This window comes from Pteropus alecto, unplaced genomic scaffold (genome assembly GCF_000325575.1).
Source record: "Pteropus alecto unplaced genomic scaffold, ASM32557v1 scaffold35, whole genome shotgun sequence".
In the NCBI taxonomy this organism is placed as follows: Eukaryota; Metazoa; Chordata; class Mammalia; order Chiroptera; family Pteropodidae; genus Pteropus; species Pteropus alecto.
In genome coordinates this window covers 8,831,827-8,845,280 of record NW_006437828.1, presented here as the reverse complement: position 1 = coordinate 8,845,280, position 13,454 = coordinate 8,831,827, and the positions used below count along the sequence as shown (strand labels likewise).

Genomic DNA, 13,454 nt, shown 5'->3' with positions numbered 1-13,454 from the left:
AAAGCAGAAAACTCAAAAGAATTCATGTACCCTGTGAACGTGAACTACCAATTATGAAAACAAGAAGGATGGGGAGGCAGATCAGAAAACACGAGTCTAGAACACACGCTAAAGGAAAGTCAAATAGGGAAGTGCTGGTGAGACAGAGAACTGAGCGATGTGATCCAAAACCAGAAATTAAGACAATGGAAGATGCCGAAAGCTCAAAACTCGACTGTCACCATGACCAGACCCATTTTCTACAAATGTGCTCATGAGAGTTGTTCTTTTGTTAGAAAGGAATGTGGTATTTTGAGCTATAGAGTCTGCTGGAAATTTTAACTGTTTAATAAAATACAGTGGACATACATAAAGTAAGTGGACACTCCAGGCTTCTGAGAATTAAATAAAATTTAAAAACCTGCCCCCAATACAGAGAGGATATACTTCGCTTCAGGCACTTGGCACAAAGACAAAGGGTATGTGATATAAGCATTTCTTTGTCTTCAAAGAAAATACTAAGAAGAGTATGAAAAGTTTGTCTCCACGCAATTGACATGTGATCATCATCATCCTGAGTCCGAACTAAATGTGTCAGTCAGGAAAAAGCGCTGGCAGATTGCCTTTTCCTTTATTAAGCAATGGCCTCGCATGGAGCCATGCCATCACGGATGTCGGCTGACTCATCTTTGAAATCACAAGTTTAAAAACACTGCCTACAGTGGAAATGTGTATGTTCCAGGCCAGAGTTCTCAGACACATGTGGTAAGCTTGTGGATCACACTTCCCATTCTTTACTGCACGATATGCAAACATTGTTGAGAGAAATCTATAATTCCGCTGCGTCTCATGGTTTTGTGTAAATTTACATTAGCTGAGTGAGGCAAAGAGGCTATATGTCATACATAGAAAATACAAATTTATTTTTTACCATTTAGCATATACACACAGAGATCCATATATACACACACATACTAACAGAGATAGGTACCTGCGAGTACTTTATATATAAAGTGCTGGGCTTCCTCAGATCGGTGGCATGCTCTAAGAGTTCACATGAAAAGTAGGATAAATACATTGTAAGTATAACTTTAGGGCAATCAAGTGAAAACAAATATCAAATCCCACTTGAGATGTAAGGTGATGTAATTCAGATGTCACAGTCATCTTATGTTCCAGCTGCTGAATCCATCGGGTATTATTTATGTTTTTATCATGTGACATAGAATAAGTTTCTCTGAATTTCTCCCCAAAAATCTACTTATAGAAAATCGGTTACTGGAGATTCCGTAGAGGGAAATCCAGGTGGCCGAAGGTCCCTAAAGGTTTTTATGTACTTGAACTACAGTATGTTACATCCAAAGTTAAGGGCAACATCCTCATTAATGTTTAATGTGCTCCTTTTTCTTCCGTACAGGGAAATACAGAAATAAAGGCTGGTTCGACTTTATGTCAGGAAAAAGCAGAGCTTTCTGTAGAAACACTACAGCCTAGTTTAAGATCACTTTTCATGTGTTTTATAAAGCAACAGAGTAGAGCATATTTAGTCACTATGCTGCTCTGCACAATTTAAAATTACAATTAAATAAATTTTTGATTGATAATTGGCACCTCCAAAAAAAATCATGTCATGATCTTTTACTTGATTTCCAAACCTAATTTGTCTTCTTGATAAAATGACAGCTGATATTTCCTATATGTGGTTAAGCAGCAATGCTTAGATTGAAAACAAAACTTATTAAAAATCATCATTGTGGTTGCAGCCTAAAAGTCCCAGAAACCTATACACAAACGCTTAAGAGTGACAGCAATCGTGTAGAGGCAATACGATATGATTATTTAACTACCTAGTCATTCTGTTTCTAAATTACTAAATCAACATTTTTTCCCCCAGTAAAACCAAAGGAGACAATGTGTTCTGCCATAGATAATTCAAAATCACAGGTAATCACACATAATTTTTATGTTTTTAAAAATATTTTCATGCATACAGTGAAATACAGCTGCCTAATAGTCTGTGAATTTGTAAACTTGAAACAATATAATGCACAGTGAAGAACTGGAATGTTATCGACCTTTCTCAATGTGTGGTTATTCCTTAGTCTTTATTATAACCATCAAACAAAAAGAGTAGTTTCATGAGTTTGAAATTGCTACCTTATGTGATGTGTTTAATGTCTTCCCTCAATTGAAGGAAATGAGGTATTTTATTTAAATTTCATAGTGAGCTATGAGTTGCATAGAAGAATTAAACTAACCAAAGAATCAGGTTTTGACAACCTTACAACACATATCGCAGTATTGAAACTGTTGGTTTATTGACTGTCACCTTTCAATGGATATTAAACATCTTGAGGGCTAGGACTGTATTTTTTTAACTTGTCCTAATACCTCAACAAAATTTTAACAGAATGTATGAGTAAATGATATTAATGAAAAATTGAAATTAAAATTTTAATTTAGATACCTTTGATTAACTGTAAAATCTGAAACACGATTTGGAGTCGAAGATGTGCATTCAAATCCACTTTTTCACAAATTATGCAATTTTAATCTCCACATCGGTGAGGCTCAATTTTCTCATCTGAATGAAAGGGATAACACATCTAAGTATGTCGGAATAGCTATAAAGGTAAAATGAGGTGACGTACATGGAAGTCCTTTGTAAATACCAAATGAATGCAATTTTCTGTTATTCTACTGTATATTCATGTAAGAACTATATGTATGAAATAAGAAATCTTAAGATGTAATGTGACAGTTCACATTAAAATATATACTATACCATTTTTTCCCAAATGAAAAACAACTTAATGCCTCTCCTCTTCAGCCTACAAATAAAACCCAACCCCCACAAAACACAAAAACAAAACAAATGAAAAACAAAACAAAACACGCCCTTCCTTCAAGATACGGCCTGAGTGCTTTATCTTCTCTAGTAAGTTCTGTCACAGAAGACGCCTGTGCGTCCCCTTCCCCGGTGAGTCTGACTCCGCCACCATGAGAACAGCTCAGCATGGCTAACCCATTAGTTTCTCCTCAGTCCTCATCTGATCTCTGAAGAATTCTTCTTGAAGAAACCTTCGGATGTTCACTGTACCTCTCACATGTCCACGGGCTTCTTTCTTCAAAACGACTATACTCGCAATGTTTTTTTTCTTACTTCTTAATGCTTTTTACTGGTTCAGCTTCTTGTTCTTCAAATGCAGGTGTTGGATGAGGTTTCATCCTTGGGTCTCCTTTTGTCTCAGCCTATAATTCTGCTTCAATGGGCAGCCTGCTCCAACAGCCTCTAAATCTCAATCTGTTTCCCGGCTCCCTCCTAGGTTCCAAGTCTATATTTCTAATTGTTGACCGAATATCTCCACCCGGATATACTCTGTTCTGCGTGTCAAACTTATTTTCCTTCTTCCTCGTCTCGAACCTCCTCTGTCTCTTTGCTGTCACTCTTGGTCGTGGGCCGAGCAGAAATCTTGGAGTCACGAATGACTTTACTCCCTCCCCACTCATCTCCATTATCTATTAACAACTTACTGATTCCATCTCTGAAAGTTCTCTCTAATCCACCTATTCTCTTCTCCATTTTAATGTCCAATACCTTCATTCAGGCTTCATTATTTCCTTTATAAAGTATTCTGGCTGCCTCTGAACTAGTCTCTCTGCTTTGGTCTCACAATTTAAATCTATCCTGTTAAACATGATGTCAAGGAAATACAGACACTCCTCTACTTTTCATACCTACTCTTTGCCTGGGAAATAAACTCCCAACTCTTTGACCTGGCATTTAAGACCCTAGATAATCTGCTTCCAGCCTGTTTTTCCAGTTAACTCCTGTCCACACCCTTCTCCCTCTAAAACACATGATACGTTTTCAGTTTCATGCTCTAGTTCATGATGTTCTCTCGACCTGTTACAGTAGTTTCTTATTTGTCAACAGCTCATGCATCTTTCAGGCCCATGTGATCTCATTTTCTCTGTAATATCTTCTCTATCCTGCCTTCCAGAAAGAATTAATCCTGCCTTCTTCTGGACTCTTCTACTGCTATTAAAATTAAAGTGTTAGAACTTTTTAACTCCTCTGGTGCATTAGAGTCAAATAGGAAAAGTCTTACTCACCTTTCTTTCACCTATGCTTCAGATAATGACTGACAAATAGAAGGGAACCTGTAAATACAGAACTGAACGGACCGATTCCTGATTTATGTAACAAACAGAACCAACTTTAAGAATAATCCTCATCTGTATAAAATGTATAAACCACATCATGCTAATTTTTTTGTCAGTTATTGTTAGAATCAAATGAAAATCATTTAGCTTTGGATAATACTGGAATTTTAACCTAAAGATAAATTATCCATTGTAATGGATTAAGGAAATCAAACAGCTAAATTTCTCCTTTGCAGTCAGTTTGGAAGAAGGCAGGAAACAGTTACATAGAAATCCAGTCAAGTTCCTGTAAAAATAAATAGAAATCAAATATGAGATCCTTCCTAGTACTATAGGAATATCAAAGGAAGGATCACTTAGTCTTTTAAAGTCTTTTGTATGTTAAAGGGTTAAAGATATTTTGAAGACTAAAAATAATATTCAGTTAAAAGTAACCTTAAGGAAAATTACATACATGCTACAGGACCAGTGCTAAATCGCTGTCATGAAATATTTTTGTAGAACTCTGAAAAAAAACTATCTCTAATAAATGATAATTTTACAAAATTATACTCTGTCCTGCTCTATGATGTAGCTCAGGCGTCAGTAAACTACAGCCTGTGGGCCAAATCTGGCCCGTCACCTGTTTTTATAAATAAAGTTTAACTGAAACACGGCCACACTCATTTGTTTCTGTACTGTTCCTGTCTGCTTTTGCTCTGCACAGTTGAGTAGTCGAGACAGAGACTGTATGTCTCACAAAGTCTAAAATATTTACTGTCTGTCCCTTTAAAGAAAATTGGCCAATTACAGACAATCAGTTGGACATCTAGTTGAAAACCAAGCCAGTTTGTGTATGTGAGAGTATCTTATTATTCTAGAATTTAGAATCTTTATGCAAATATGTCATCTCAAAAGGCAAAAACAATTTTTTTTTAAAGAAAGATATGAGGATGTTATGGTCTAGCAATCCCTCTTCTGGGTATCTACCTGAAATTTTTGAAAATGCTTATACATAAAGATATATGCACCCCTTTGTTCACTGAAGCATTACTCGTAATAGCCAAGACATGGAAATAACCTAAGTGTCTTTTGACCAATGACTGGATAAAGAAGATACAGTACATATATACAACAGAATACTACTCAGCCATAAGAAAGATGAAATATGGCCATTTGCAACAACATGGATGGATCTTGAGAGTATCATGCTAAGGGAAATAAGTCAGATGGAAAAGGGTAAGAACCATATGATTTCACTCATATGTGGGATATACAACAAAAACAAACAAACAAATTCATAGACACAGACAATAGTATGGTGGTAACGAGAGGGGAAGGAAGTGGGGGGAGGATGAAGAGGGTTGAGGGGGTCAAATATATGACATAAGGAGACTAAATTTTGCATGCTGAGCACACGATGCAATATAGAAACGATGAATTATAAAGCTGTACACCTGAAACTTATATAGTATAATGAAGCAATGTGACCCTGATGAATTTACTTTTTTAAAAAAGGATCTTATGATCGCAAATGTATAGATGTCAACTACAAAGGAGTGATAAAGGGCATACATACAGGATTTTTTTTAAGAATAAATTATTTTATTTTTGTATCTTCAGCGCATGCCTGCCTGATCGGGGACAAAGAGTGGCTGCTCTTGACATGAGAGTATGTCACTGCGAATTAACTTTTCTACCTAACTTAACTAAAAAGTGGAAACTTAATTCTTTCTAGAGGAACAAAGGAGTAAAGTTCAACACAATTTATTTTTTAAAATCAAGGGAGGGAAAGGTAAAAGAAGAAGAGGGAGAGGGGAGGGGGGAGAGAGAACCTACTGTACCTCATTCTCTGATTGATATGAAGCCAATCTGCGTGCCAAAATTAAGGCCATCTCGGACGTGGGAGAAGAACTTCTCAGGATGGCAGGATGTACAGAGGCTGAGATCCTGTTTCTGGTCCTGAATATTCTGCGGTAGAATTCCTCCCCGTTCTAGAAGAATCCTTAGGATAAAGATTTTTCACAGGATGGCAAGAGTTTATGTTACCAGTAATAGCCAATGCAGTATGAAAAAAGTATGCATATTGGTGTAAAAGAATTCTGGGAAAGATACGCTTGGAACAATGCCAATTGCTATTCGGTTTCAGAACACGGACTAGTTAGAAAATGGCAGATTTTATCACTGTTTATCACCTAAGTTCATATAGGAACTACAGAACTTTCCATATTGTCCTGCAGACATGGTCTGGGCACAGCATTTTGCAATCAAAATCGGGTACTTATTTTAGAGGAAACTTTAAAGTTACCAGAGTCTTTGTAGTCGATTCATTTGATTCAGACAGAGTGTGCTTTTTAGTCATCTGGACCTCCCATCTCCTTTCCTCCTATTACCAGATTTTTCTCAGAAAACCTTCTTTTTCATAGACTTTATGATGTGAAATATGACCATAAATTAGTGACATTAATTCTACAAGTTACATTTAAGAATCAATTTCAATCCTTTCTACTTATGTGCTAAATGAGGCAGAATCTGGGCAAAGTTTTGCTGACTGGAATAGAAACATGATTCAAATCAGACATCAATTTTCCTTTGTAGAAAGGACAAATAATTTTTCACAGCTATTAAGAGCAAAACTTCATAAACACAAAATATATTCCTCTAGTTAATTAGAGAACATAAATAATTTAAATATATTAGCTTCCTGAGAGTTTATTATATTTGGGAGAATTTAACCTAGGAATGACTATAAAGTAAATAAAGTACATGCCAACTCTTCTATATGAACTTTAAAAGTATATTTCCGAAAACTATATACCAACTGTTTCTTCTTCCTTCGCTTTTAAATCAGCCAGGAAAATTTCTGTTATTAAAACTTAGGTGAGAATAGATTTCATATTTAAAATGAGCTTTTGTGTACATGTATATGTCAGCTATTGAAATATCTGCCACACGAATTTTTCTTGGATTTACTAACAGTTTAGAAGCAATAAGCAATAACCACTCTTGCAGTTCCAGAGAGACATCAAACACACCTGGTGGCTTTCCGAATGTCGACGTAGGGATCGGGGGAGTCGAAGAGCCGCACGCACGCAGGGTCAAGGTTATGAAATGCCGCGGCTGAGTCCCTTGGAAGAGTAAAACAGCAAGGCCCTACCGAAGGCCCCAGTACGACAATAATATCGTCCAAACTACAGCCGTATTCTGTTATCATAGCATTCACTGTAGCCATAGCAACACCTAACAAAGTACCTTTCCAACCTGACAAATGGGAAGAAAAAGAGGGAAGGAAAGTTAAAACATGACAAAATTTCACCTTAATTTAAACCTAAGTTAAAAATGAGCAGTCAGTTTATGTGTTTTTCAAAGTCCAGAAATAATAAATGAATCACAAAATTAATAATGCTAAATAATCAATTCACTAATTAAAATACTCAGTTTTAAATGAGGTATACTATACATAGAGCCTGACACACAAGAGACATTTAAAGAGACATTTAAGAGACATTAAATGTCCATTTCCTTTAAAAAATGTTCTATACTATTCATTTCCACTGGGTGTACCTTCTTAGTCTTCTCTCTCTCTCCTTCCCTCACCGTTTTTTTCACATTTTAAAAAGTTGTGGAAAAAACGTAATGTTTACCGTTTTAGAGTACACACTTCAATAGTATTAAGTCTTCTTACATTGTTGTGCAACCAATTTCTATGTTTTCATCTTGCAAAACTGAAACTTCATACAAGTTATCAAACAGTAAAGCTCCCTCGCCACCTTCTCGCAGTGTCTAGCAGCCACCGTTCGACTTTCTGCTTCTGTGAAACTGAGTACTGCAGATACTTCACATAAATGAAATCACATGTATTTGTCTTTTTGTGACTGGCTTATTTCACCTAGCATAATGTCCTCGAGGTTTACTCCAGTTGTAGTATGTGTCAAGATTTCCTTCTTTCTAAAGGCTGCATAATATTCCATTGTATGGATATATCATGTTTGCTTATCCATTAATCCATCAATGGACGATTAAGTAGCTATGACCTCTTGGCTATTGTGAATAATGCTGCTATTAGCAATGGGAATGCAAATATCTCATTGAGATCCTGCTTTCAATTCTTTTGGATAGATACTCAGAAGTGGCTTGCTGGATGTAATTGTTTTAAAATTTTTGAGGAAACATGGTATCATTTTCCATAGCAGCTGCACCATTTTACATTCCCACGAACAGTGCATTAAGGTCCAATTTCTCCATAACCTCACCGAAACTCGTTATTGCCCATTTTTTATTTTTATATTTATTTTTAATATTAGTCATCCTCTTGGGTGTGAAGTGATGTCTCTTTGTGGTTTTGATTTGCATTTTCCTAATTATTAATGATGCTGAGCATCTTTTCACAGGCTTGTTGGTTATTTGCATATTGTCTTTGGAGACATGTGTATTCAAGTCCTTTGTTCATTTTTAACCAGGTTATTTTGCTGTTGTTGTTATGTTTCTTTAAATAGTCTAGATAATAACCCATTGTCAGATACATGAGTTGCAAATATTTTCTTCTATTCTTTGAGCTGCCTTTTCACTTTGTTGTGTCTTCTGATGCAGAGAAATTTTTAACTTTGATGAAATCCAATTTACCTCTTTTTAATTTTGTTGCTTGTGCTTTTGTTGTCATCCCTAAGAAACCATTGCCCAATCCAAGATCTCAGAGATTAATACTTATTTTCTTTTACGAGTTTTATAGTTTTAGCTTTTAACTTTGGTTCTCTGATCCATTTTGAGTTAAATTTTTATATATGATGTAGAATGGTAAGGCTCTACCATCCGTTTTTTTGTTTGTTTGTTTGTTTGTTTGTTTGCATGTGAATATCCTGTTTTCCCAGCACCATTTGTCAAAGCGATTGTGCTCTCGTATTGTACAGTCCAGGCACGCGGTCAGAAATCACTTGACCATACATGCGAGGGTTTATTTCTGGGCTCTCTACTCTATTCTATTGTTTTATATGTTTATCTTTATGCCAGTACCATATCGTTTGATTGCTGTAGCTTTGTAACGAGTTTTGAAATAAGGAAGTGTGACACCCCTCACTTCAAATTTCTTTTTCAATAGTTTCATTTTGACAGCTTTAGCTTTGATTTGATATTTTAAAACTTAATGTTTTAAAACCTAAAAAGTAACAAACAATATTATTTTTTATATCCAAGAAGATTCAAATTTTAAATAACTTTTGACAATGTCAAATACTAATCTCAACTTCTAGTCAACTAATTCTATTATTTTAGCTAGGTCAAAAGAAAAATATGCAACTTTCTTATTTATCTATGTCCTGACAAGCAAAGTTGCCACAGATTTTCAAGCAGAAGGAAATCCAAAAGATCATTTCTTATTTCACATAGAATCATCAACACTGATTAATCTAAAAAGTATTTTAAAACACCTCTGGAAAACAGAATTCCATAACCTTAATATGTCATCAAAAAATTCTTCTTTGTTCTTATCTTCAGAGAATAGTTAAAGCCACCAGACTATAGTCATTAGCAGAGTCAGGAATATACTTGAGATTTTTCAAAGCATAAAACATAACTTTACCTTTGTTCGGTAAAATTTGTTCACATTAAATACCGCATTCGGTAAAACTAAACTAAATGCAGTTTTCCAAACATTTCTCGCTTTTTCTTACCCCCATACTTTTACACGTGCTGCTGCATCTCATGAGCACCTTTCTGCAACATGTCTAACCTTCCTATGCCCCATATAGCCATGACTTCAAGGCTTCTCAACCAGAGCAAGTACCACTCCTTGGGAGTGTTTTCAAAAGCGTAGAGGCTTTTTTTAAAAAAAAATTATGACAACCGAGAATTTTGAAGGCCAACCAAACTATCTGCAGTGTAAGATTATCGTGTCCAAAATGTTAACAGCATCCCCAATGAGAAACACTGGCACCTAGCCAAACCCTACAAATTCCTCAGGAATCAGCCTAGGTACCACTTCTTTTGGGAATTCTACTCTGATTCATATAATCTGACTTAGATACTTCTGCTTCTATAATAGGAGTGTGCTGAACCTACCCCTATCACAAGTAAAGTAATTAACTGCTCATTTATTTCATGCCCAGCAGAAAGGAATATTTTTTTCTATTCTATAAAACTGGTAAAATCCTATATGCTTAGTTAAGTTTACGTACCAGAGTGAGCCACGCCGCATGCTTTTTTGACCGGATCTGCAAAAACTATCGGTATACAGTCAGCACCAAGAGCCGCTATTGTGACTCCCCTCTGATTTGTGGTTATTCCATCATAAGATTCAGGCTCCTTCCTTCCCATGACCCAGACGTCATTGGCATGATCAGTCTAATAGAAAAGATGTGCAATTAAAACATTTTGAAGGTAAGATTTCTCACACCATAAGCTTTTCTGAAAGTATTATTTTGTACAAAATAACATAACTAGTTTAAGATTACTAATCATTAAATATATCACTTCTATACATGGTAAAATACCAAATTTACTTATCACCTAACTTTTGGTATTATAATCTCTGCATATTTTATTCAAAGGAAAGCAGACTTTAACATTTAAAACTTCGATATTGTCTATCATGAACGCCTCCCATTAGAGATGGGTCTCTATGTGCAGTACTTTTCATAAAGAACTAATGCATGGAAAGAAATTAATTACCAAGTCAATAATATTTTTACTCTTCCTAGACTCAAGTCAAGTTAGAATTCTGTAAGAAATAAGGCATTATCTCATCGATTGTACCCTAAGTTCCTCCTGGTGTGGATTTAGAAAACCATGGCCTTTCTTTTCCACCATTTGGGAACCTTCCTTCCAAATCTAAAAGGGCAGTGGTACTGTACAATCTGAGAATTAACTACATTTTCAGATGTGAGAAGCTCCACGTGAAATACATACATCACAGAGCTGATTGTTAGGCTATGGTATACAGAGCTAAGAAAAACAAGCATTATCCTAAAGTTTTAGATAAAACTTTAGGATAATGCAAAAGCTAAATAGCCCGATTAAAGCCCAGTAGTCATGAGCAGAGTCAAGAATATACTTAACATTTTTCAAAGTATGAAACATAACTTTACCTTTATTCGGTAAAATTTTTTTGCATCGAATCCTGCAGCAGACCCCAGCCGACGCAGGTTTTCTTGAACAACGACCTTGGGATCTCTCCGTTTGGAACTGCTGAAGAGATTGAATGAACTGAGAGTTGGTATATAAGATATCCCACCAGTCCTCGTAGTAAATCCATGTATGAAGATATCTGTTGAAGATAAGTACCGAAAATTAAGAATGTGCTCTACGAAAGACAATAAAAAGCACGATAAGCCCTGTCTCTCAGGAAGACCTCCCTGATCATCTCAGCCTGCATCTGTTTATCTGGTATGTAATTTCCAAAGCCCTTCCACATTCCCTGTGTTATTACGCACTGCTTTGTGTTTACCTTTCCTATGGGGTTACTGCTCTTCAAAGGGTATCTTCTGTCCCATTTTTCTTTGCTATACCCCAAAGCATATAGCTCATAGTAAATATCATTTAACTAAGAAGTCAGTTTGACTGTTTTAAATGTCACTCTTCCATTAAGGGTTAAGGTACCAATACGTTAAGGTTTCAGAATTGCTAAACAAGAGATGATTAAGAGTCATAAAGCTCATTTTAAAGGCAGCCTGGGGATTTGTCTTAAAGCTGAATTTGTCTTAAAGCAAATTTATTTATTTAGGATGGCTTTGAAGGGACTATCCCTTGTTGTCCCTGGACATCCTTAATACTACAAGACTATCCATGACATTTCCATGCTTCAATCAATGTTAATGAGCACATAAACCCAAAGCAGTCTACAAAAGAAAGGAGGAAAAAAGGTGAAAGGCTTCTTAACAAAAGGCTGCTTTTCATGTGCATGGTGAAAACAACCAATAACTGTTTAATGTACCTGAGATCAATGGAGATGTGATAATGGTTAACTCTCCTTTAAGTGCTGGCAGACTTCTCAAATATGTTTCGACTTCGTTCTGGATTTCTTCTAGTTCTTGAGCTGTGATCTTGTCTATTTCTATGGACTGTTTCAAAAGACTTCCCCTTAAAGTCACCTGTAAATCTTCAAATTCAAAATTGTAAACATCAGTGAAGAGTTGATCAATAAAAGCCTTCATTAAGTTCTTCCGGTGCATGGGTACAATTACCTTAATGCTGCTCAGATTTTTTTCATCAATTTTTTGTTTAATGGTATACAAACAGGCAGCCATGCTGGGATTGCTAACAGTCTCAAATTCTCTGAAGAGAGTTGATAATCCATTGCTTGTTTCTACTTCATAGTTATCATGGTCACTGTCTCTTTCACAGCCGATGTTACCGCAACGTATTATGCAAAGGAACTTGGCCTTGGCAGCGTGGTGGTACTGAACAGCATTCAACGTCTTCAGCAATGTCTGATGATAGCTTTTCTGAGAGTTCAATTTCAAACCAAAGAGATCAATCAACACTGCTTCTGCCATCCTTCAGTAACCTTATGACGTTCTTCAAAGAAAACTTTTGTGCTCCCCCGCCCCGAATCACCTGTAAAGAAAAATTAGCATAAATAAGAATACAATGTTATATCAATTTTCTAATAGTTAAAACAGAAATTTGTGGCTGGGAAAAAATTGCATTGATCTAAAAATAGAACCAAAATTGTAAATATAGAACCCTCCCAGAAAAGCTAGTCCATTGTTTGTCATAAGAGAATCATGACAATTAATGCAAAGCCAAGTCTTAATCCATTTCCTGAAAGCAGATGTACATTTTCCCAGCAAAACAACAGTTCCTGTTTTTGTTTTGTGTTTTCATATAGCAAATTTTAAGTAAGGAATTACTTGCTCACTTAGACAAAGTCCTGTTTTTTAATTACTTGGTGTCTATTTATGTGCTATATGATTAATTCTGACATGACTGGCATGTTAGGTCACATCCCTTCATATGAAATACCGGGGCCTTAAATTCAACATGTTAAACGGAGCTAAACTTTCAAATCGCGTTTTTAAGAGAGAAAAACTGAAACGACAGATACATTTCCCTCCAGGATTTACACAATACTCAGGTGTGACAATGAGCGCAACGGCGACTGTGATTTGGGGCAGACCTGCTTCCTATCTGCTTTCCTACTCATCGCCGCCGCGAGATTTTCTCACCTCCAGCCCTTGTCCTCCCACCCCACGCCATCGTCTCTCTTTGGAGACACGTTTTCTTGACCCCCTTTGCCCCCGACGGTTTTCTCCCGCCGCCACCCCTAACTTCGACTCCCTACCGTACACGGATCCCGCTCAAGTTCATCTCGTCAGTTTCGAAAAAACTTGAGGAGA

At 36.2% G+C, this 13,454-nt stretch overlaps 1 protein-coding gene across 3 annotated transcripts in view; it reads right to left on the bottom strand.

Moving 5' to 3' along the window:
- Positions 1-881: 881 nt before the first annotated feature.
- Positions 882-13,454, bottom strand: part of LACC1 (laccase domain containing 1) — a 13,267-nt gene continuing 694 nt past the window's right edge. The window contains exons 1-7 of one of the 3 annotated variants that reach the window (XM_006914956.3): positions 13,400-13,454; positions 12,050-12,672; positions 11,205-11,383; positions 10,296-10,461; positions 7,161-7,386; positions 5,970-6,130; positions 882-4,432 (exon numbers count right to left, since the gene is read on the bottom strand). In XM_006914956.3, the coding sequence (XP_006915018.1) occupies positions 5,971-6,130; positions 7,161-7,386; positions 10,296-10,461; positions 11,205-11,383; positions 12,050-12,611 (1,293 nt within the window). In that variant the 5' untranslated portion in view covers positions 12,612-12,672; positions 13,400-13,454 and the 3' untranslated portion in view covers positions 882-4,432; position 5,970. The remainder of the gene's footprint in view (positions 4,433-5,969; positions 6,131-7,160; positions 7,387-10,295; positions 10,462-11,204; positions 11,384-12,049; positions 12,673-13,399) is intronic. The other 2 variants (XM_015591833.2, XM_015591832.2) reach the window with 2 other exon arrangements.